Here is a 24,579-nt window from a genome sequence, read left to right as displayed (position 1 = left end):
CCAGCAGCAACTCCTTTTCTTTTGGATTTTCCTTCCTCCCTCCCATTTCCCAATTACTGTTGGGAGTGAATAAGAAAACAATTTCTAGTCATTCTAGTTAAATTTTCTTACATACCTTGTTTCTGTCAATTAGTACTATGATTTATGGTATGTTAAGAAGTGTGTGCTTCAAAAAGTTAAAAAAAAAATAGAGTTTTAAGTTCTTCAGTTCTTGTATGTACCTAAATGTGTGAGTGTGTGTATATCGTCCAATTCCTCTTCTAGCACACAGTACAAGCACTTATAAAACCAACATAAGTAAAACAATTGGGTCTAATGTGAGTGCCCAACATCTGCTTAAACATTAAAATGGCTTCCTTTCCATGACCCTTTTGGGATAACCCACATATTATAGAGGTCCATGAAACTTGATCCTGATTTTTCATGCTACCGAATTCCCTTCTTGCATTAGCTATTGCATCACATTTTGCATAGAAATCTGCAAGTTTACTGTTCAAAATCACTAGTGAAATTAAGGTACAAGGAAGAATGTTATAAATAGCTCCAGAAAAATGCAAGTTTCAGCCAGACAAGCAAGTTGGTCTACACTTAGAATAAAAATCTTCACCAGCGCCCCAACTTGAATCATGTTATCAAACAACTGTTATTAGAAGCGGATCATTCCCTCTCCTGGGTCCATACCCTCACAGTCTTGTCATTGCCAAGTGCAGCAGATGCGATTATGTTCCGAGTGGGGTGACATGCAACTGAAATAACAGCATCAGTATGACCTTCCAACTTCTGAACTACCTTTCGGGACTGAAGTTCCCACAGGTATACACAGTTATCTTCAGAACCGCTAACAATATACTTCCCATTTGTTATAGAGAAAGTAGATGCAATGCAATACTTTGAATTCACATGGCCAGTGTAAGTTTTCAGAAATTTCCCAGTTTCAAAGTTCCAAAGCCTCTGCAGAGATAATGTGAAAATAAGAAAAAGTACACCAAATATACATAATATTTGAATAATCTATCATAAAATTGAGAAAATGGACACCGGGTAGAGAAAACAAGCAGAAATACAAAAATATCTAATTAATCTTTGTCAGAACTAAGAACATCAAAAAATACTTCAAAGTCATTTTAATAGGCATATAGAACTCAACAAATAAGATACAAGATAAATTTTTGCCTAGGAAACTGCATGTAGAAACTCCCTTCAATATGCTATAAGCAAGGTCAACTGATAAAGGAAAAAATAAAAAAAACTCAAAAATAATTCAGCTAAACAGATTGTTTCCAAATGCAATAGCACCTAAAGTTAAGTGTGAGGTCCATTTATAAGCAAGGAAGCATGGAAAGGTTGAAACTGCATTGCTAGTGAGTCAAGTATGACAAATTAACAATTCTTATGGGGCATCTGGACAGATGCTCTATCCATTTCTACAAATCCAAATAGACAACCTAACTATTTTTCTCAACAAAGAATGATTTTCAGTAGCAGCTACTGAGATATTAGACAAAACAAGCCATTCATTGATTCCATAGCTAATAAAGCTGAAAATTTAACTTGCCATTATATAAGGTTATGTGATGAAGACGAAACAAGGCCAAATTTACACACTCATCTAAAGATTAAGAAGAGCTGTGATCTTCACATAAAAACGGCAATGTAGAAAAGAGTACAAAAAAAAAAAAAACAGAAACAGAAACCAGTGAGTAGTAGCACAAGGCCATGAACATTATTAATACACAAATATATATACATACATAAGTTGAAAACTTGAAATGTTATCTCATTGAGAATAGATTTGAACATGAAAGTGACAAAAAAGTAAGGAAAACAAACTGATGAACTAAAATAACTAAAAAAAGAATTTGATTAGATGATGCTGTCAAAGTACTATAAAGCTTTGGCAGCTCCTTCCTTAATTTCCAGCCTAAGCACCCCCAAAATTACCTCCAATGAGTTTAAATTTATATTTCCATCTCCTCAGTATCCATTCACTCTGAATATTAGAAAACCAACAATACACAAAACCCTCAATCTAACCAGAGAAAATCAGAACGTTTTAAGAAACTAACATACACTAAAAAAAAAAAACCCAAAATCAAGAACTTACCAAAGTATTATCCAGAGTGCCAACAAGTATAAATTTCCCATTAGGTGAAAATTTAACATAAGAAACAGGCGGATTCTCATCATCAATCAAAGTCTTCATACAATGCCCAGTTCCAGCATCCCATATCCTACAAAGCCCATCATAACTACTCGAAACAATGAGGGACCCATCTCGATTAAAATCAACAGCTGTCACTGGATCAGAATGAGCCGGCAAAACTTTCAAGCATTTGCCCGTTTTCACGTCCCAAACACGCACCGTTTCGTCGAAAGAACCGGAAACGATCATGTTAGATTGGGGGTTAAAGTTGGCGCAGAACACATAGTTTGTGTGGCCATGGAGGGTTTTGATTAAGGAGCCGGTGGGGACGTCCCAGAGACGGAGGGTTTTGTCATCGGAAGCGGAGACAAGGAACCGAGAGTCGGAGGAGAAGGCCACATCGGAGACGCCTTGGTCGTGGCCGGATAATTCATGGATGGCAGAGAGAGTGGCGGTGGTGGGGGAGAGGGAGTAGGTGCGGAGGGTTTTGTCGGCGGAGGAGGAGGCTAGGAGGCGGCCGTCGGAGGAGAATTTGATGGAGGAGATGGCGTTTTTGTGGGCGGTTAGGGTTTGGGAGAGACTGTAGGGTTTGAAAGGTTCGGTTGTTGTTGTTGTTGCTTCCGCCGACATATTTTTAGGGTGAAATTTCAAAGATTTTCTATTTTGGGGATTTTAAGGAAGAGGGTTTTGGGGAGGGTTTAAGGCTTTCAAGTGTGAAGGAAACTAAGCAGTGATAACTGAGAAGATGTTCTTATGCTAGTTTAGTTGTGTTCTTAGACACCATGTTCTACAAATCATCTGATAATTTTAGAAACAATATTGAAAATGATAAACAAAAAATATATATAAAACGACCTGATTTACAATATTCATAAAAATTATAAATGAATTTCATTAAAATAAAAAAATATATTTCTGATGAGTTAAAATATAATAATTTTTTTATATTTATTACATATTTAATGCCAAATAAATATAACGCAAGAATTATCAGATTTAAGCCGAGCAGACTTACTGATTGTATCACAGCTGAAAAAAAAAAGCTACTCTGTTGTCGTCTCTTCAAGGAGATCCTAAACACAATCTGAAATTCATCAAATAAATAAATAAACATTTAACATTATAAACAAGTTAACAGCAAGTTTACTGTTTCATATGACAACTTATAAATTGCATTTGGTGTAACCTGACAAAATGATAGTAATGTTTCTGCTATGAAACATACTGATACAGAAATAACTACATTCCGCTGCTTGGGTTGTCAAGCTACACGTCGAGCTGTCTCTCCACGAGGGAAACAAAGAATTCAGCTATCAATTCCTACTAAGAGTGAATTCTTACAGACAATGAATGTACGGAAATTGTGGGGAAAAGATTGAAAAAAAAAAAAGTAAAGTTAGACAAGGGTACAAAACAAAGAGGGCTATACGAAAATGGAGGGATAGGCTTTAAGTTTTAGGGCTTTGGGAAGGAAAAGAAGGTACGCGGGAAAGGCTTGGATGGTTTGAGGAGTTGGGGTTTTCGACAATATGATTTGAGCTGCACGAACAAAAGCTTTGTTCGGATGGGATAAATCCCAATAAACCATTGGTTGATCTACCGTGACCAAACAATTGCTCCTGTGTCTTGGCTGCTGATCATTCCACCATGAGGACCCTTGCTATAGAGATTGTGCCTCATATCGTCCTCTGTAACGGAGAAAAAGTTAAGAGACAAAGTATGACAATAGATCATGACAAAAAATCTGATAGTGTTCTTAAAATGAGCATATGAGGAAGAATATGAAGAAGAGCAGGAAAACATAATGCAAATTATCAATGAGCATGACTAAATCCTACCTTTTGCCCCAGTTCAAAATCTGCACTCATAGCTGGAGCTGACAGAGAGCTTTCATTGCATGATGAAGCCAGACTAATCATCTCTGGATATGATTTCCTCAAATCTCGAGGAAGCTTATCAGGAGTTCCAAACCATGAAAATGGATGACCACCAACCCTGTTATCACAGCTCCTAAACCTGACATATGGAGGAGAGCTATCACGAGCTAGTAAGTAGTAGGAACTATGGTGCTCCTCCCTGCAAAAAGTAGGAGACAGATCCCAGGGTCTTGTAGAAAATGACTTTGAAGCAACATGTTGATAGTTCTGGTAGATGCAAGATGATCTTGAATGCCATTGGTTGATAGAAAGACCATAACTGAGAGGTGCATATCCTCCAGCTGCCAATTTGGGTGACTGCTCCCTGTTTGAAAGGTCCAGATAGCGTATCATTGTCCAATCTTCAATTGTTATTTCCTGCTTGGCAGCAAGGTCCAATTTCCGTTTCTCGTCTAGTCCCAACCCCATAAGCAAGTTCCAAAGATTTCTTTGTGCCTCTCTTTGGTTGTGAATTATTTGATCTCTCATTGCCATTTCAAACTGAAGCTCAGCATTAGCCATCCCCCGCATTAATACGAAGAAAACTATGAGAATTTGATGGCATAAGCCATTGTTTCACTATCTAGAGTCACACAATGTGTTAACCTTTGCATAAAGTGGAAATTAGCAGCTATAGATAGATACCATCAGTCAAAATTTTGAAAGACTACAGTAGTTAATTAGAAGTAAACTTAAAAGAGTTATTCAGTGTCCTCTCACCAGGAGTCTATATTGCGCGAGTATGTGCTAGTAGGTTTTATTGCCATTGTTACTAATGGCTTCCTCAATCATACCTTGGAGTTGGCAGCGATGCTTTTCATTTGCTTCAATTTCCTATAAGAAGATTAATTATTGACATGATTAGAAGCAGAAAGAGATTGTAACCATTTAAGCCTCTGTAGCAGCAAAGTTTACCTTTTGGTAATTAACACCCACTTCATCATTGTCACGGATGTTATCAAGAATATCTTGCCTCCTTACTCTCAGAGCTTCAACAACTGTACCATCCTTTTCAGAAGCCTATGAATATCACAAAATTGTATAATTAATCCACCCACCACCTCACCAAATAAAGGGGAAAAAGAGAAACTTAAAAACAGAAAGCTTGTCATTTGTTATTGTTACTTTGACCAGGATATTCTTAAGTCATGTTACAGCCATTGGCTGGTTAGGTGGATTGATGATTGGATGGGTTGCAAGTACTAATAACTCAAACATTGTGTACTTCACTTTTATCTTGGTATCATAATTCAAAGGATTTTGTCAAAGAAAAAGAGAAATTTTCCGTCTTCCACGATTGAGAAACATCAATAGAAAGAAAGACGTTAATGACGAGCACAACTCATTAAATATAGGTAAGAAATTGCAAAGTGGCAGCCTGAAAGTCCAACCTGTTGTTTTGCAATAGCATCATCAAGATGTTGGAGTTCAGTGTGGTTTCGAAGATTGGTTTCCTCAAATTCAAATAGTGCCTTCTGTAAGTTTATCCGTTCCTGAACATTTTCACTGATTTCTTGGCTCAAAACGTTTAACCAAGACAGTTCATCATCTGCAGCCCTTTCATTTGTTTTGACACTCTACTGTGATTCCTTTTCTGCTAGTTCTTTCTTCAATTGGCAAACTTCAATCTATGCAACCAATAGGACATTGCACCAAATAAGATTGCAATCAATAACAACCTCAAGAAAATTCATCAAAATGTTTACATGAAGACTGTCAATCATTCGTGGTAATCTGATACATGCGTATCGATTGTGCCAATATTTTTCTGAAAAAACAAAAGATAAACGAGGCACTTGATAATACAGCATAATAAAAGAACTTACAGCTCTTGACTTTAGGGGGAAGAAAAGGCAAATAAAGCAAGAAAACTGGGCAAAAAATGTGATGCATAATCTATCATAGAAAAGGAGTTAAAAGGAATTACAAGCATAAACATAAAGGAGTTAATGAAAAATTCAAAATCTTATGTTCTTGGGAGGTATGAATAATGTCTTCCCAAAAGGTATATTCAGCCTTACATGGATGTGCGTCTGTATTTCCTTTGCCCTGTCTGCATGTTTCAGGGTATTCACAGTGTGATGATATTGACTATCTGCTGGAGACATTGTGGCAACCATCACTGTGTGAGAATTACCACTCAGACCATCTTTAAGTATCCTCATTAGTTATACTGCAAAATTACCAATAGCTGCATAAGCAAAATGCACTCAGGCTACAATAGCTACAATAGCCACTAACATATACCTCTTGCGGTATGGAACATAGACAAGACCCTTCTTATGCTGTTTCCCCAGAGCATTGATGCAGTTCGCCAAAGCAAGAAGTGAACGATTAATGTTAGCTCCATCCATCAGCTTTTGGCCCCCACTGTTTGTTTCAGAAGCTCGTTCACTGCGAGCAAGATCCACAAGTGCAAGTTTTCCTTGCATGACTTGATTTTTATATTTGTTTCTCCGTTTTCTTGTCACAGTAATCTCCAGAACTGCATGTGATCTAGTAGGATGAAGACAACTTTGTATGAGATCATGCAAAAGGTTACAACACATTGTGAGGGCTCCAAGAAAATATAATACAATTTTTGTAAAGGAATTCTATATATGATTTAGAACATCCAAAAGTGAGAACAAATATGAAAATAAGCAACATTAGAGAAAATCCAAAATAAATAGGAATAACACATCTTTTACAAAGTGAGACTGAAACTAATGCTTACTCATCTTGATGATGTCGCATTAGCCTCTGTGCTTTCTGTTTTCCTTCGACTATTACCCAAATTTAGAAGTTCAAGAATCTTATCAGCCGAATGACCCTGATGAGGAAGAACCCACCAAAGACCATTAAGCATCAAGAGCTTGGCACTCACCCACAAGCTAGAACATTGATTGATAAAAGAATATAAAGTTGGAACACCAATGATTTATATGGAGGAAAATTTCAAATATATAAATTTCATCCACAAAAGATTACAAAAAGTCTATATAATAAAAATATAAACCATAAAACTGCATGTGATCCTAGGTTGTTGGATTCTTAGTCTTTTATCTTTTAAGGGGAAGAGTTACAAAATAGCGGTAGCTAAGCCCCCACTTTCTATGACAAAAATTCAATTCAGGCAATTGCATGGGCCATAGTTTCAATGACGCATCACACAAAAAGTAACCTTAATATGAACTCAAAACAGATGAGAAAAGTCATTTTTGTAGTGTTAGGCACCCTAAAATGCCACGAATTCAAACCAAACCTAGTAAAGCCATATTGAATCACTACCACAATAGGGAACCAATTAGATACCATGTGAAACAAAAGATATTAATTCACTTCTCACAGGAAATTAGCATCCTCTTCTCACTAAATTAATGAATGATTAAAAATATACTTGACACTACAACATGACTGCAGCTTCTTTTTATTAGTTATACTTTATTATTGGATTCTATTGATTATATTTAAACTTAAGAAATAAAATAGTTCACACTTAAATTTAAGAACAAAATAGATTTCTTTCCATCAATAAAGAACAAAAGGATATAAAATATCATTGCTAAAGCTCAACTATAGACAAATTACTTAATACACTGTCTGATTAAAATTTCTTTAAAAAAGAAGGAAAAGAAAGGTCCTTCAAATGTATTGTGTAGACTCTTTTCCAACTTCGATAAATAATGACCAACTATAATGTATAGATAGAAATCAACATTTAGCATTCCAAACAACACTCAGATTTAATATATTCAGTTTAGTAGCTTGAAATCGAGAGATAAGAGGCTGAACCTTAATACATCTTAGCCCAGCAACAATTATTCCTAGCTCAGGATCCTCTCTAAGCTCCAAAGAACCAGATGATTTTTTGAGTAAATCATAGATAACCTTAAAACATTAGAAATTGAAAATTCAATAACATATATAACAAAAAATAATAATTAAATATACTATGGGAAGGCCATAGGTTTCTTGGTAAAAGTTTATTCCCTACTTCATTGTAGACTTCAAGGTAGGAACAAGTAACTTCAAATTCATCAAAGCTCTTGTCCCTTTTAATGAGATCAAAAATTGTGTGCAGACTGAGAACCATGAGTCCAGGATCATGTTGTGTCCCAACCATTGTATATGTTTTATCACTGCAAATGCACAACATAGTCAAACTTTTATAATTGAAGTCTGATATATATCTGCAAAAATCTCTAGAGATAAGCTTCAGATAATTATGCAAACTCAAGAATTGTTTTGGGGAAAGTTTTAGGTTGATAACTTCTTGTGCAAAATGATCGACCAGGGAGGGGATTAGGACGAGGCAAAGCCTCTGGACACCCTGACCAAATTAGCAAAAAAAAATTCTTGGGCAAAATCTTTTGTTCTCTAGGAAATTTATTGCAGTGATAATTAGCTAATTATGAGAATATAGCAATGCCAATACATCGTTTTGTTACCTTCCAGTTGAACCATAGGCAAACACAGTTGCATTAACCTTGCACAACTCCAGAGATTATAGTAGATATACATTTTTGGTAGGTATCCTGTATATATAAAAGCAAGTTAGATAAAAAGATCATGATAAAACAAAATTGGAAAGTGAGTACTTCAAACAGCCTTCTGTTAAATACAGAAAATAGAAATTACAACTTAAACCAATTATTTTTCACCATGGTTCAGTGAAAAACACTATAATTTGAATATAAAACTAACCTAGCAACTTAACCTTTTTCACAAAATCGCAAATGAGCACACAATCGTACATTGCAGTTGCAGCCAAAAGAAAGTACCAGAAATTTAGAACCACCGGAAATTACATAGCAAACAAAAAGGACAATCATTTTCTCATAATTCGGTTTTCTTTTCCTTTTCTTTACAAACTGCGTCCCCTCTAAAATAGTCTCCGTTTGGAAACATATACTTGGGAGAGTGAGTTTGGATTTGGTTTTTCACAAACACTATGAAAATAATATATACTAACATATACTTAATAAATTCATAGATTTGAGTCGCAATCATGAAAAACCATGTGTTTATGATCTCTATCACACAATTTATACTAAATTTAAATCTGCACTTCTTGTTTCAAATTCAAAATTCCAAATTGTAAGTTGAAAATTTCCATTTACAAAAATTACAAAGCTTTCAAGCATCAAGCTTCAAAAAGGAAATTTACTATTAAAAAAAATACTTTTCAAATACCAAATTTGTACAGTGAGGACCAAAGGCGTGATCGAAACAATAGTTTTTCTCTTTGGTTCAATTCTGAATGCGATCCAAATAATCCTTTGATAAGTCCGGATCTAACACTACCTCCTCCTTCAATGTCAAAAATTTCTCATTTTCACATTTTCAAATCAAAATTAGAAAAAAAAAAAAAAAAAAAAAAGAAGAATTTGACTGCTTACCTTATGGTTTTTTACTCTAACAATGTCACGACTGCGCTCTCTGTCAGTTAATGATCTACATTTTACAGCAACCTCTAAAAAAATTTTTTTAAAAAAAAGCTAAGATCATGAGGAAATGAAAGCCGTGAAAAATCAACAAAATGAACGGTAAATTTAAGTGTAAACAAGACAAAACTAACTGTCAAAGTTTTCTTCTTAGCCGGAACTCTAATCGTCGGCATTTTTTTTATGGATTTCAGAACTTAATCGAAAGCGTATCTTTCTACAATCCTGAGCTATAGCAAATTTCGTCGCTAAAAAACCTTAAATTTCAGTGGAAATTCAAAAAAATAAAAAAAAGAAGCGAGGATTTTGTGAATGTATTTCTTCACTGTTCTTTTTTGGGGAAAGAAAAAAAAAACAAATTAGTATTTTTTTTTTTTAATATTTCTCATTACATTAAGGTATTGCCATTAAAAGGAAAAACTAAAGAGGAAAAATCAGTGGGGGAGAAGAGACGCGTTTGGAGAAAAGATTCAGTGTTTCGCGGTGTGAATGAAGTTGATGCAGCGTAGAAAGAAAAATGAATGCCCTGTGAACGTATGGGATGAAGAGGGAAAGAAAGATTTCAAACAAGAAGTTGACGAGGAAGCAAGTGCGTAACCATGAGTACGGAATTTGGACACTTTCCAGCTTAGCAGAATATGTATTTTTCTATTGTGAGAAAAAGAATACATGTTGATTAATATGTATGCACTTTAGATTGCAATGGGACATTATTTTGATGGGAAATAAATTTTAGTTTATTCGGTTGATATAAACATTTTATTTTATTTTATAGAGCAGGTACAATCGTGCAATGCATACCACATTGCATAATCATTGTGTACTTATTTGGGGCATAATAATTTATTAATTTTGTGCGTGCAGGCACGAAGCCACATCTCTAATAATTTTTCTGCACAAAACTTCCAAGTAATTGTAATTTTGGGGTCAATGCAACATTATACATTAACAATTTAACATCATCATTATCTGATAGTAACAAAAGAAAATTATCCAAAAATAATAAAAATTCATAAATTTATTATTTATTGTTTGCAAAAAAAAAAACACTCATAAATGGGAATTAAATATACTATAACATTTTATCAATAGTATGCAATTAGAAACTAATTGATATATCTACAAATGATTAAATTCAAAACAAAAAATTAATAATAATAACATTCAAGATTCAAATCCCAACATATGTAATTCATTTTCATTTACTCAGGGCGACCTTCGTAACAAAAAAATGACACCAAATTTCTGTCTTTTCACTCCCACAACTGATATAAGAGACTTCCTCAATAAAACTAACCTAAATAAAATTGTAAGCTTCTACAACTAAGGAAAAACAGTTGCAATAAAACTAAAAGTTTTATTTACATTTGTGAGCATGCAAAATTTTTTTTCAGCACGTAGATTTGAACTTAGACTTCACCAAAACTCTCATCCCCATTTCCATCAAGCAATGGCTTCCTATTGGCTGTTGTGATTGTAGAGACTTGACTTTCACTTTCATCATTAGACTTGTCCACACTAGGCAGGAAAACAGCTGTTAAAGAACAACAATAATAAAATCTTCGTTAAAAAGTAACTATGATGTAGGAAAAGGTTCAGCTTTTCATCAGGCAGTTATGCCGCATCCCGATTTTCAGTAGAGCATACGAATCAAAGAATGTTCTATCCTAAACTGGTAAAAATTCCTAGGAAAAAAATTTCAGCCCTGAGATCACAAGGAAAAATAGTTGCATCATGCTTAATTTCTCAGATAAGATGCTGCCCGACCACTATGAACGAATCATAACTCTTAATCCAGTAACAAATGGAAATATTTTGTTAATCGGTCTCCTTTGGACAAGTTATGCACTGTTTGTAGCTTTAAGTACATAGGCATGCTTAAAGGAGGCTTCAGTAATTTGAAAAAAAAAAAAAAAGAAAAGAATTGATCATCAGATCTTTTCCCGGAAACATTATCACAAACTTATTATTACTTACCTATAAACCATATTCCAGCAGCAAGAAAGAATATAGAGGTCAGAACAAGTGCAGTTTCCCTCCAATTGTTAACATGATCCTGCTCAAAACATCACCTGTCATAATGATGCTATAAAAAATTTGAAAATAGATTGGTAGAGGTTGCATAGACATATCATAATTCATAAGAGCCTCGATTGAAAGAAATACAAGTATATTCACAATCTTGCGTCAAATACTTGTGAAGTGATTCTACAACATTATGGATTAGAGATAGAAGTTAGGTAATAAGGCAAATATAAAGGGTTTGCTATTTAACAGAACAGAACAGTTCATCAGCAATGGGCAAATTTGTTTTCCAGAAACTGTTTAAATATATAACTTGCAATGTCACTATATAACATACTATAATTTCATTTAATTCACTCAACAATGAAATTTATGCGAGGTTCAACAATCAAATTTTCAACCTAAAACTTTTAGCAGTTAATAGTACTTTTGGCAATTCTTTGACAAGATATTTGTGTATTATTTCCCCCAAAAATTTATAGGACAATTGCAAGGCATGCTACATTGACCAAGATCAATGTATCCACAGTAATCGAGTTGGAAGTCTTTTTTTTTTTCAGAGTAAATCCACCACATTAAAACACATGTGCCTATACAAGCTCAGAGTAAGTTAATGAACCTGGAGAACCCCAACAAGCGGTGAGGAAGGCACATCCCCAAAGATGTGAATTGAGACAGTAGAGATGGCCATAGATAATGGTCTCAAACTCGGTTTGACACAATGGAGACACACGTAATTCACTGGAGCCTGCAAATTCAATGTTTGTTGGGAAAGTGAGATTACTAAAACAGCATATTTGGTTAAATATTTCATGATAATACTGGTCCAAAATAATAAATATTACTCCAGCACCAGTGTATTGACTAGAAGGCACAAATGTGGACCAGGAAAGCCCTTTTTTTTTATCAAACTGAAAATATGAAAATGCAGTTCAATTTCTATAAACTAAGAAGCTATAGCTGCTCTGAAACAAGTGGGTAAAACTCATGGCATAACTTCTAATTAAATCTTCTTCCAAATCTTCTATCAAATGAACATAATTGAAAAAGGAAGAGAGAGAGAGAGAGAGAGAGAGAGAATTCCTACACCTGTAGACATACAAGTACATAATAATTTGGCGAAAAATAAGATCATAAATCTAACACTCCATTTTCATTTTACCTGTGTTGCAAAAACAAGCAATTCACCCACTGCGAAAAGAACAATGAAACCATACAAGCTCCTGAGACAGAAAGCAACAAAGCAAAATATCGCACCCAGAAATGTTGCACCTGAAAGAAGCTGTTAAAGAAGCAAAGTATGCCATCAAATACTGCAATAAACAGCAACAAAAAAGAGAATTTCAGAATATAAATTTACAGACTACAGCTAATAGTTAGTTTCATCTGGAATTAGAATAGAAGCTAACTCAATTTTATCCAAATCACAATACATCGGTCTGTCTTTGTCTGTTTGCTGGCTAACTCGCTATGATTTTTTTTGTTTTTTATTCTTTGCAGTGTGTTTGAAATTTTTCTTTACTTGTTTAGATTTAGAGAAGTAATAGTGAGAGAGGTGATTTTACATTAACAAAACCTATGTCCTTCTTTTGTTTATTACATCAGAGGCTGTTTTAGGCAAAATAACAAAGAATAGCACTTTTAGTTTTTCTCTGAAAACCTCTCCACTTTTTATCAACTTATTTCTCCTATCCAAATTAAATAAAGTGACTAATATTTTTTTTCTGTTCCAATAAGGATTGTAAAAGAAAGCATTCACATAAAACTTCAAAAAGAAACAAAACTCACTATAAAAGCATTAGATATTGTTGCACTCATGCGATCAAGGATGAGGCCGCCAGATATTGTTCCTAAAATCCCACAAACAATTGTAATCCCTCCAAACATCATATCTGCACTCTTCTGCAAAAATCACATTTTAAATAAGAACAGCACCAAACAAGGGGCAATTATGATTCTCTGTGATGTCAAAAAGAAAATGCTAAAAGGAAAAGATTTTGATAGAAACCAAAGTGCATGTAACTTGGCAGAAACTTTACCATATGATAAATATTATAACCAGCCTTTGGCCCCCAATATGAGTATGCACCAATGACAAAGTTGTATGCTATGTAACCTGCAAGACAAAATGTCAGTTAAGCAATACTTCACAAGCCAAAGTAAACTAATATGTAATAAATACAAGCTTGGCTACAATGAATTTATTAGAAAAGAAACAATCACATTTTTATAGATTGTCTCAGAAATATCCACAAGCAATAATTGATATGCAAAATTTTTACCTAAAATTGAAAAAAAAAAAAACTCATATGGTATTATATCGGTTTTTTTTTTTCTCTCAGAGCATTACTTCCACCGGATGTGAAAAGGGTCAAGAAAATACCAAAAACATTTATAACATAAACTTGGTCCACCAAAAGCACTTTCACATCTTTTGCAAACGGAGAGAACTGGTTCAATATGTTGTGTATGCCTACTGACCTGCCAAAGGAAAGAGGAACCATCAGGATAAGAAACAAATGAAGTATGCAGCAAAAATAAATCCTAGTTGAGGTTTGTTTTTAACATCAGTAAAACAGGATGAGATACAATTATTTCAACCAAAGATACACGACCCACTTTCACAATTACATTGGACATCAGTCCATTCCCTGCTGCCAAGTGACAGGATATCATAGATTAAGGACTCCTTACCAATAGGTTATTACCTATTCATATTTTAACTTTTCCATGTACCCAACTCTACATTAGCTCCCTATTCATAGCAGTCATTTCCACTTTCTGACTAGAGACTATTGACAAGGATGAGGGGTACAGTACGGAACAGGGTGGTGGCCCCAATGTGTCTAACATTCTTAATACAATTGGAATCCAAATTCTCCATGTATTAAAATTCCTTTTAAATCTTTCCTATTTGATTACTCCTCTCCCTTTAGTAAAATTTCTAATTGCAAAGATCTGTAAGTAAACATTGTTTTGAAGCAGTTTGCCCCATCATAAGAAACAGTGATGCAGATAAACTAATCAGAGATTTAATAAAAACCATGGGTTGAAGAACCACTCACTTGGGAGTTTTATTCAATTCATCAGCAATTACACCATCACCTCCAACCAAGATCCGGCCATCTAGCTTTGATGCATCTGAATCTGCGAGTAGAATAGGTTAGACTTACTAAGGGGAGGACCTAACTCTTTCTTTGTAGTCTGTCCAGTCTCATTCAAACCTTTTACTTATGACACGCATGCATACACAGCATGTACTTAGCAGTTAGCACCCCAAAATTGAAAGAAACTTCTCACTAAATAGTGAAGCCAATAACAAATTAATACAAGAAGAATGATAAAGAACATGTACCGTCAGTTACAGCAGAAACTGTCTCCACAGATGTCAATGCTTTTTTTGATTCAACAGAACAAAATCCTATGGTTCAAAGTTCAGTAATATTCAATAATTAAATTGTTGTGGGATCATAAATAAAAATCTCTGGAGTGCAGATGACACATCAAAACAGTTACCTTTCAACTGCAAAGGTTTCACCACGAAGCCAAAAACAGCAAATGGAAGCATCAACAATGCCTCTCCCCAGAATGCATAGCGCCAGTGAAAATGGCCCCCAACCTATATGTAACATTGACCGGCAAACAGAATTTTTGATTAATCATCAAACATCCACCACACGTCTAGACAGTACAGAGCGGCCCCACCAAGAGATTTGATCTAGGAGCATAAATCATATCCTTAACATAAAACCGATACATAAAGTGAGAAAGAAAGAAAGGGATATATGAACTTACGAATCCACCATAAACATATCCAAGAGCAACTCCAGTAGGTATGCACATATAAAACATTGCAAGCCAGGCTGTTTTCTGGACTATGACAGAGAATTAGCATGATTGTGTAGTCTGGGCAGGAGGATAGATAGTTCATGTAGCACTAAGTTTTAAAGTTAAAAAAGAAATAAAATAAATGAACCTGAGAAACAGGAGCATTGTCATCAATAAATGGAGCAGCAAGACTTATGAAAGAAGCTTCTCCAACACCAACCAGCCTAAACCATCAAGACCCAGCCACAATTAACAAGAAAATAACATAGGTAGCATAAGAAATTAATGAAGTAATAATTGAACTACAACCAACTCTCAGAGAGTATTGCGATTGTAAAACTTACATGCGGCATATTGCAATAAACCAAAAGGAAAATGCACTACCACATCCAGCTGCAGCCAATGTCCAAACAGATAATCCAACTCCAATAAGCCTAAAAGGGTTGTGACTGCAATCATAGAAATCAAATAACATCATTAAACCAAATTGACATGTAATTAAATGCCAAACATACTGCAATAACTACAACATGAAAATGATGAACCCTGAAAATTAATGCTGATTTCATTTAGTATTTAACAGGCAAATGTACTACCAGAATGCCACTTCAGAAAACTTCAAACTTTTGACAAGTAAAAAAGAAAATAACCATCAAAGGTAATCACCTCTTTGCCAAGGAAGCAAATATTGGGGATGCCGCGAGGAGTCCAACCATGAATGCAGACGATAAGAGACCATCTTGGAAATTAGTTAAGTCAAATTCCCCCCTGCAAGCAAACATCTTTCAGTAAGACAATTAAAAGTAATAACAAACATTTTTATGACAGTTGAATTTTACATGAATCGCTTGGAGTAAAAATCTTACTGAATTCCACTACCGGAAGTGCAAATTCCCCTGTCATCACAAATCCTAATACTCCCATTAACACCATTACTCGCTATTGCTCCTCGATCCACATAATTTATCATGTTAATAACACAAAATATAATCAATAACCTACAAAAACAAAATATATATATAAGGAATTATCATCTCTATCCAAAAAAAAAAAAGTCGACAGAAAGTTCCATCTTCACCTTAATTTTTCTTATAAACCCTAATTGCAGTTAGAATCAGCCACGGTATGCAATAAATATTCAGAAAAAACAGTAAAATACGAGTAGAATTTCCAGATAAAACAGTTCAATAACAAATCATCCAAAAAAAAAAAAAAAAAGGAAAGAGGACAAGTTAAAGTTGATTTTTCTTTCTTTTTTTTTTTTTGGTATTTTACCGTTTGGGAGTGAACCAGGAAGGAGTGGGAGGAGGATCCTTGGTGGAGGAGGAAGGAACCATTTCTTCTGGTTGAAGGTTTGATTTGTTGAGCTGAGCCTTCCTTTTCCTCTTCTTTTGGAGGAGTTGAAGAAGGTGACGCCATAAAACAATATTTTATTTATAATTTTTTTGGAAAATAACAAATTGATTGACCTTTACTACTCTTTTCGTTTCGTTGGTTACGCAATCATGCCTGCTTCTGTTTCAACGCAACCCATCTGTTTGTTTCTTCTTCATCTTTTTTTTTTTCGTTTTATTTATAAATAACGATATTTAACCATTGATGATCTTAGGTTGCTGTGAGTTGTAAGAGAGTTTTGATGAAAAAAGGTTCTTAATCTTTTTGTTTCATCCGCTCCAATCCGACTGGATGACGGAGAGTATTGCTAAGATTTCATCACCTAAAATTAAAGATATTTTAATTATTTCTTTAAAAATTTATATAAAATTTCATCAAACTATTTTTTAATCTTTCCTAAAATCATAGTCAATTACTTTTATTAGTTAATTTTTTTGTAAAAATTTTATCAGAAAATTATCTTTAATAATATTTTTACTTTCAAACTTACATAATTGAACTGCATCAAAAGAAATTATTAAACATAGTTACCTCTATCATCATGATTTTTATTTTTTTTTGCTAATATATCATCATGATTAAAATGTAATAAATATATATATATATATATATATACTCCTTCTGTCTCTCTCCTTTCTAAAGATTTTCAAAATTATATATATTTTTAACATCCAAAATTTTTATTTTTTTATATTTTATAATTTATTTTTTAAATTTATTTATTTTTTGATATTAAAAATTATGAAAGTTTAATTTTATAAAAAATTTAATATTAAATATATTAAAATTAAAAATTTTTTAATTTTTGTTAAATTTAATATACTACAAACATTTTAAGATAAAAAGAATAATATTTTTGTCTTTATAAAATAATAATATTGCTCATGATTTTAAGTTTACAAAAAAAAAAAAAAAAACCTACAAGAAGGAACACTTTTAACATTAAATTATTAACTCTTTCTTTCTTCGAATAAAAAAAAAAACTACTTTCTTTCTCAACCAAAGACAAATGTATTATTAATACTAAAACTAAGTAAATTTCAATAGGGGCAAAATAAAAACATTCTTTAAACTTGGATAAATAATGCTACAAAGAAAAATTCTCAAGACTTCCATTTCAGTCTTGCCCACATTGTGAATCCTGGATACACAATCAGTGCTGGCTCAGCTTGCGCTTCTTGGCCAGCCTCCTCATCCGCTCCCGCCGCTCTTCTTCCTCTATCAGCTTCAACTGTTCTTCATCCTTCTTCCTTGCAATTTTAGCACTGTAATAAAAAAAAATAAAAGCAAATATATAATAAATGCAGGGAATTAGGTGTTTCATGCACCTTTAAACATTTATATCCTTGAGAGTTCCTTGTGACAGTTCTCTACATGCAAATGCTTTGCATAATAATATTCCTAGAATTGAGAAATTTTACTAACCTCCTCCTTTCCTACGCCATAATCTCATCCCAGTTTGCCTCCATCATCATCATCATCATCATCATTCAGTGCTGCAACAGCGTCAAAAGTATCATAAGAACCATAAACTTTTGAACCGTCCAAATCAAATACTGAAAGAAACAGGAAAGTTATTTTCTCCACTGCCCAAGAACCTAAAAGAAAGCCAATCTACATCTATTTCATTCAATTATATGCTAAAGAAAAATCCAAAGCCCATTTCATATATGCTGCAAATAGCAACTTGGCTAGTGTATTTTTCAATCTCTTCTGAACAGTAATAATAAGAAAGAAGAATTAAAAACATAAGGTTTCAACAAAAGGGCAAGAAGGCAGAAGCATAAAAGAGAGAGGTCTTACTGGAACATGTTTCTGATCATCATTGGAGCCTTTTCATCTTCACTTAATTGTTTTTTCTTGGGTCACTGAACATTTGACGTAGTACACAAGTGAGATGAGACTTGCTTGACTGGCTTGTTTACCTGTATAAATTTCAGAAAAGGATGTAAATAAAAACTAAAAGGTTAATTCTAAAAATACCTACAGAAGCGGAAGCATAAGCATTTGTGTAAGACTAAAACCTGTGGCTTTGACGATATCACAGGCTTTTGGGGCACAATTTTATCTTTATAACGCTCTTGTGATCCCTTTTTCAGTTCTAAGTGCTGTCTTGAATCAGATTAGTGCATCTTTGAAGGGAATGCTTTGCGCGCAATAGGTGGGAGATTTCCTAGCAGCTGGTGCAGAAATCTTCTTCTCCATCTTTGCAATAGGCATCCTTGAAGGCACAGCTTTAGGCCCAGCAGGCCACCCAGACCCGATATGCTTCTTAACACCAGCAGGCCGCCCAGGCCCGATACCATTTTTAACACCATTGCCAACAAAAACAGGCTGCCCAGGCCCAGTACCAGTACCATTGCTAAGACCAACAGGCAAGTCAGGCCCAATACCATTGTTAACACCAAGTTGCTTTTTGAATCCATTGACATCACATTTGGTTTACTAGCGGAAGAAGACTTGTAGAAACCAGTTTTAGCAAGCATTTGACCATTCAAAGGAACTGATTTCCTTTCTTCACGGATGCCTTGAACATTTCTACCACTATCGCTGTTGCTGCCCAATGGTTGTTTGCATTTTTGCGGCATTTGAGCCGAAAATCAGCGAAAAACTTGTATAAGTGATCTATGTTTTAAGCTTCACAGATTTAAAAAAAAAAAAAAGATTTGATGCAGTGAAGTAGTAACATACCAGAGGTTGGAACAAAAACATATTGAGGTGAAGACTCTTTTGCAGGAGCTGGAACTTCTGCATCATCTGATAGAAGGAGTAATCTCTTGCAACCTTAAGTTTCTCAACTTTCTTTCTGAGCTGCACAAGTTCAGTAATTGAAAACATTCATTATCACAGACCAGAGGTCTTTCAAACATAAGAACAAATTAGAAGTGCTCAGGGTAATACCTCACTTGTAGCTTTGGGAGCCTCACCACGTTGTCCAAGCTTTGATCCAACACTGTTTGAAGCAGAGTTCTTTTTACTCTACAAGAAATCACAAGGTTGTCAACACAAGATATTCAAAGACCAAATATAGCTTGGAATATATTCAAATATATTCAATCTGCAATTTTTCAAAAAAAAAATCAGAATCTAAACTACAAAATGACATGGGAGCTACTATATGGCTTCTACTTCAAATATTACAAAATTCTTCATTTATTTTATTTATAGATAAACTATTATTAGGAATAAATCTTAGAAAAGAAATTATATTAACAACTAACATCATGGGCATATACAAAATGGATGCAGGATTGGTCTTGAGAGGCATCTCTTTGCAAATACCAAAACCTGACTCAATTCTCCAAACACTAGGCACGCATACTACAAAGGAAACGTGATTTTTTTCAGTTTCAAAACTTATGCAGCTTTTTAAACAGTAAAAGTTATAGCAGTATCCAATGGAACAAGTGACGACCACAGTGAGCTCACTGTGTTCATCATATTGGTGTTTGCATAAACATGCATATCACTAGCATTAAACACAGATGATATATACAACAAGGACTCAGCATAAGAACAAAAAAAATAAATAAATAAAGTCAAGTGATACTTACAGATTGATTGGAACTCAACATCTTATAAACCAAAATCTGGTTTTCTAATAATGACTTGCTCTCTTGGATAACCCTTTGGGCAATAACTGGCTGAGAGGGGCTAAAAAAGGATCCAAATCTGCAGGAAGACAACATTTAGACTTAATTATAATAATTAATGCTATGAAAATATAGAAGAAAAGCATCTGTATGTGCATTTAACCTTGAATCCAGAAATGCGTCCAAGTGTCATAGATCTTTACTAATGGCAAATGGTTCAAAAAAACAGAAACACATCTTCTCTTCCTCTTGAGAAGAAAGACCTGCACCACTTTGTTTTCTCTTTCTCTAATAGTCTTTCAGCCACTGCCTTAACTCCAGATATTTCACTTCTTCTTGTGTAGGCTGTCTAGCTTCCTCTTCTTCATATTCATCCCCCTCATCCTCCTCAACATCTTCTTCTTGATATTCCTCTTCCATGTCGTAATTATCATAATCTTCAACTTCCTAGATAAGAAAAACCAGCAGGATTAAAAAAAATCTTTAACAGCAAAATGTCACACTCAAAAACCCTTGGTCTATAATAGCAAAAATCCCACACTAAACAACCCTTGGTCTATATTTCCCATCATGCAGACAGTAATAAAAAGTTGCATATACAGCAACCCTTATGCATATCCTTTTCTATCAGGTTAGTAGTAAATTTATTTTCTTTGCTTTACATGATGGATAATAAACAACTTACCTATGTATCATATACCCCCATTGCTGACAATGATCGTTGGATAAACAACAATTCTAATACTTATTGTCTGGAATAAACTTATCAGACAAGAACCAATAAAAAAAAAAATACTGGATACCTGAATCAATAAAAAAAAACAAGATTAATGATTGAACAAAAAGGAATGAAATCTGAAAGAAAATTTGCAGCAAAAATGCAAAAAAAAAAATCTAATTTTCTACAGAAACAGAGCTGATTACAACAAAGTTAAGCAAAGTCCAAACGAATTTGTCAAAATCAGGTTTAGTATCAACCAACTACGGTAACACCTATTTGTTTACCCCAACCAACTCGTTTTGAAAAGAGTATAAAACCCCAAAAAATACGGAATCGAAATTCATAGATCTAATAGAATCGGCAAAGAATACCTGAAATTGAATCGAAAATCAACGAAATCAAGGTAAAATCCTAAATCAGCACTTTGAAAGAGCGAGACTTAGGCTCTACGAACCACAAATCTTCGATCTTCAGAGCTATTAAGGGAGAAATTTGAGAAGATAAGTTTAAATATTGATTCTATCGTAGGCTTTTAAGTATAAGGTACACTGGGACACTTCAGTTTTCCGAGTTCGTGAGTGAATCTGAGTTGACTCGGTCAAGTCCAAATTGAAATGGAAAAAGATAACTGTGCTTTAGGCTCATTTTGTTTTGCAAAAAATAATTTTTAAAAAATATTTATATTTTTTATTTTAAAAATTTTTATTTGAGTGGATTAATAAAAAAATATTTTTCTTTATTTGATTTTTTTAAAATTTATTTTTTAAAATAATATTAATATAAATTTTAAAATTTTAAAAATTATTTATTATTGAAATATATTAAAATTATTTATTATTAAAATTATTAATATTCAAAAATAATTATATTTTAATAATAATATTTAATATTAAAATATTATTTTAATATAAAAACTTTAAATAAAATTATTTATTATTCTTTATATTATTTATTAATATATTATAATATTATTTCTTAATATTATTTATTAATATTATTCATTAATAATATATTATTTATTTATATACTATTATTTATTAATATATTATATTATTATATTATTTATTAATATAATATTATTTATAAATAAAATTATGTTTAAAATTTTGATAAATATTTTTATTAATAAATAGCATTTTTTAGAAAATATTTTTTTAATTCATAAAATAAATTTTAAAAAAATAATTTTATTTTTATTAATCGATAAATTATTTTTTTATTGACCAATCAATTTTTTATAAAATAAACATCAAAAAATATAAAAATTATTTTTTATGAATTTTGCTATTGTTCATTCCTAAGTTTGCTTTAGAATAATTTATATGGGCACTTTGGCATGGAGTTGGATCCTCATATTTAATAAGCATTTTCGTTGTCTATGGAAATTTGAAATTATGAAGTGTTGGGTTTTCATGGAATTGCTAAATGGTGGTTCTGGACATTGCAGGGTGGCAAAGTTTGATGAATTAGTGGCGGTTGGAGGCAGACTACTTACTGGCTTCCAACAAGGACTAAGTCAGTGCTTTGGAACCGTTATATCTTTTCTTATTCATTGCAAATTGCTAGGATGGTGCCCTTACTAGTTTCCTTTAAGGATAATGTTTTATCAATTCTCCGATCCTTGCAGATTTTCTTTGACGTCCTCCAATAAACAAGACATCTAAGTTGATTGAGAACATTATTAAAGCCAATGAAACAAAGAGGTTAAAGTCATACCTTGAAGCTGGTTGTACTAAGAGTCACGACAGCGTGCAAAACATGAACAAGTGTAAGTACTTTTATTCTTCAAAGATAAAGCATTATTTGGTTGATACCTGGAAATAGTGGGTACCTACCACCTTCTGTCAAACGGTTTCATACTATAATTCGTTAATATGACTATAAGGTAAGTGACTTAGCACTTTCGTCTGTAGAAATCAAACTTCAGATTATGTATCTCATGCTTCCTTCCAGTGAATCAGTAGTAATTTACCTTGTATGGACCCTTCTTATTCTGCTTGTTTCATCTGGTTTTTGTTCTTATGGAATGGCCTTTCATATCAGAAGTACGCACATGCCCACTTGGACTACATGATCATTTAATTAAATGTAATATTCTTTATGCAATTTTACTATATCTGTACTTTTATCTAGTTAATATGTTTCTGAAGGATAAATGTTTACAATTTTCTTAGTCTGTGTTTTATGAGGTGATTATTGAAACTAATATGTTTTAAGTAACAACTTACGGAGGGCAGTCAAAAGCTTACTAAATGATCTCGAATGCCTCTTGGAGGATGCCACAGCTGCATTTCAAACTGCTAATGAACATTTATCTCCTTTGTTCGACAAGGAATCTGTCAATGAACTAGACCTACAAGAAAGTAGTGGTGAAGTAGGTTTTATGCTTCTCTCTTTCTATTCATTGTGAAAGACATGATTTATTGTTTTTTTACTCTATGCATTTTTCACTCAGTGCAGGTACATTTTCATTTTACCCGCTTAGGAAATTTCAGTGATTGTTATTTTTTCTTTCTTTGACCCATGAATATTTAAGTCTTTGCCTGCTGCAAATAGAGTCTTCCTTCTTGCCCTTCCTACTTAAATCCCTTTCTATTTAGACTTTACAGCAGATTTCTATGTAATGATTACCAATTTCAGCACATAAACTGAACCAAAATTGTTTGCAGATTTGTTATTTCCCAGTGTCATCATGCCGGCAACACTTTAATAATTGAAATATCTGTATTAATGATTGAAATGACCTTGAACTGGATGACCTATTCATGAACTGTAAAACATTCAACTGGAATAGCGTGGCTTAAAGCCAAGGCATTCAAATTTTAGAAACATTTTTGTGTATCAATATTTTATTTTCTTCTAGAGAAATATCCAGCTGTTATTATTTTGATCATTCATACCAAAGACAGGAGAGCTATACTATTGTCTTTTTCTTTCTTTTAATACTTTTTCCATCTTTCTGCCTGCTAATTGGCTGTTGAAAGTTAACTGTCTTGCTGAGATTTTTTTTTTTTTTTCCTTTAGGATGAAATAACTTTATTTCATCATCGAGAACTTGAAGTGACAGATTATGCTGCCCTGATGGGGATCATTTATAGTATGGTGAAGCAGGACCGTGTGATGCAGGTAAATGGGCTGCTCAATATTTACTATCATACTTTTGATATGGAGAGAAATCATTCCCTCTTTAGAGATAGAGTCTGGTACATTTTTTTTCTTTCTTGTACTTTTATAGAACAGTGACAAAATATAACCCTTCAATTGCAGGATAAGATTGTTACTTCTTTAAATCTCTAGTCATTATCAGAAGAACTAGAGAGCCATTGCCTGATGTGGTTTTTGCGACCCTACATAAATGATCAAATTATGCATCTAGCTTGGAAACTTGTTCATTGAATTATATCATGTTTTTAAAGAATCCGACCTTGTTTTGTCAGGAAAATAGAATTATTTTGAACTTAGCCCTGCTTTGCTATACATGTTCGTTACATTGTAGCTTAAAAATAAGCCATACTATTAAACACGGTAGTAT

General features: G+C 33.4%; 2 protein-coding genes and 3 pseudogenes across 7 annotated transcripts; 1 reads left to right on the top strand and 4 right to left on the bottom strand.

Moving 5' to 3' along the window:
- Positions 1-296: 296 nt before the first annotated feature.
- LOC111299906 (COMPASS-like H3K4 histone methylase component WDR5A) lies at positions 297-3,477 on the bottom strand. Of its 2 annotated transcripts, XM_022895426.2 has the most exons (4): positions 3,330-3,477; positions 3,159-3,227; positions 2,105-2,941; positions 297-951 (listed from the first exon to the last, which is right to left on the bottom strand). In XM_022895426.2, the coding sequence occupies exons 3-4, from the start codon at positions 2,771-2,773 to the stop codon at positions 658-660; spliced, it is 963 nt and encodes a 320-aa protein (XP_022751161.2). In that variant the 5' UTR covers positions 2,774-2,941; positions 3,159-3,227; positions 3,330-3,477; the 3' UTR covers positions 297-657. The 2 variants fall into 2 exon arrangements, with proteins under 2 accessions (XP_022751161.2, XP_089603986.1); XM_089747860.1 differs by having other exon boundaries at positions 2,105-3,227.
- On the bottom strand, positions 3,238-9,661 carry LOC111299907 (kinesin-like protein KIN-8B; annotated as a pseudogene). The gene is made up of 15 exons (XR_016330147.1): positions 9,620-9,661; positions 9,441-9,539; positions 9,235-9,351; positions 8,490-8,576; positions 8,036-8,180; positions 7,834-7,929; positions 6,784-6,871; positions 6,307-6,559; positions 6,081-6,219; positions 5,766-5,827; positions 5,451-5,687; positions 4,975-5,079; positions 4,781-4,893; positions 3,982-4,585; positions 3,238-3,831 (listed from the first exon to the last, which is right to left on the bottom strand). The product of XR_016330147.1 is annotated as a kinesin-like protein KIN-8B (transcript).
- A 994-nt stretch (positions 9,662-10,655) lies between these two features.
- On the bottom strand, positions 10,656-17,063 carry LOC111299905 (putative sphingolipid transporter spinster homolog 2). 3 transcript variants are annotated; one of them, XR_016329980.1, is made up of 16 exons: positions 16,614-16,895; positions 16,205-16,336; positions 16,005-16,106; positions 15,683-15,787; positions 15,487-15,562; positions 15,306-15,380; positions 15,027-15,129; positions 14,866-14,931; positions 14,576-14,657; positions 13,894-13,991; positions 13,550-13,626; positions 13,299-13,412; positions 12,673-12,792; positions 12,130-12,258; positions 11,463-11,557; positions 10,656-11,019 (listed from the first exon to the last, which is right to left on the bottom strand). XR_016329980.1 is itself a non-coding variant. In XM_089747859.1 (16 exons), the coding sequence occupies exons 1-16, from the start codon at positions 16,673-16,675 to the stop codon at positions 10,895-10,897; spliced, it is 1,545 nt and encodes a 514-aa protein (XP_089603985.1). In that variant the 5' UTR covers positions 16,676-17,063; the 3' UTR covers positions 10,656-10,894. The 3 variants fall into 3 exon arrangements, 2 of the variants coding, with proteins under 2 accessions (XP_089603985.1, XP_089603984.1); XM_089747859.1 differs by having other exon boundaries at positions 11,463-11,541; positions 16,614-17,063; XM_089747858.1 differs by having other exon boundaries at positions 11,463-11,541; positions 14,576-14,651.
- Positions 17,064-17,752: 689 nt separating this feature from the next.
- Positions 17,753-21,032, bottom strand: LOC111301035 (uncharacterized; annotated as a pseudogene). The gene is made up of 9 exons (XR_016330146.1): positions 21,027-21,032; positions 20,562-20,773; positions 20,288-20,405; positions 19,635-19,712; positions 19,425-19,544; positions 18,758-19,344; positions 18,537-18,658; positions 18,159-18,246; positions 17,753-17,998 (listed from the first exon to the last, which is right to left on the bottom strand). The product of XR_016330146.1 is annotated as an uncharacterized LOC111301035 (transcript).
- Positions 21,033-22,459: 1,427 nt separating this feature from the next.
- On the top strand, positions 22,460-24,523 carry LOC149513861 (uncharacterized; annotated as a pseudogene).
- The last annotated feature ends 56 nt before the right edge of the window (positions 24,524-24,579 follow it).

Source organism: Durio zibethinus, chromosome 18, assembly GCF_047325235.1.
Source record: "Durio zibethinus cultivar Kanyao isolate XHJ-2024 chromosome 18, ASM4732523v1, whole genome shotgun sequence".
Taxonomy (NCBI): Eukaryota; Viridiplantae; Streptophyta; class Magnoliopsida; order Malvales; family Malvaceae; genus Durio; species Durio zibethinus.
Note: the sequence above shows the minus strand (reverse complement) of the source record. Positions and strands in the feature narration are given on the sequence as shown.

Excerpts from the sequence above, each read along its gene's own strand:
- LOC111299905 (XM_089747859.1), bottom strand. The coding sequence starts at position 16,675 with ATGGTTCCTTCCTCCTCCACCAAGGATCCTCCTCCCACTCCTTCCTGG. Across the intron at positions 15,130-15,305 it reads GATATGTTTATGGTGGATTC|GTTGGGGGCCATTTTCACTG; the intron begins GTAAGTTCATAT and ends TGTTACATATAG. Across the intron at positions 11,542-12,129 it reads CGCTTGTTGGGGTTCTCCAG|GATCATGTTAACAATTGGAG; the intron begins GTTCATTAACTT and ends TGTTTTGAGCAG.
- LOC111299906 (XM_089747860.1), bottom strand. The coding sequence starts at position 2,773 with ATGTCGGCGGAAGCAACAACAACAACAACCGAACCTTTCAAACCCTAC. Across the intron at positions 952-2,104 it reads GCACTCTGGATAATACTTTG|AGGCTTTGGAACTTTGAAAC; the intron begins GTAAGTTCTTGA and ends TTATCTCTGCAG.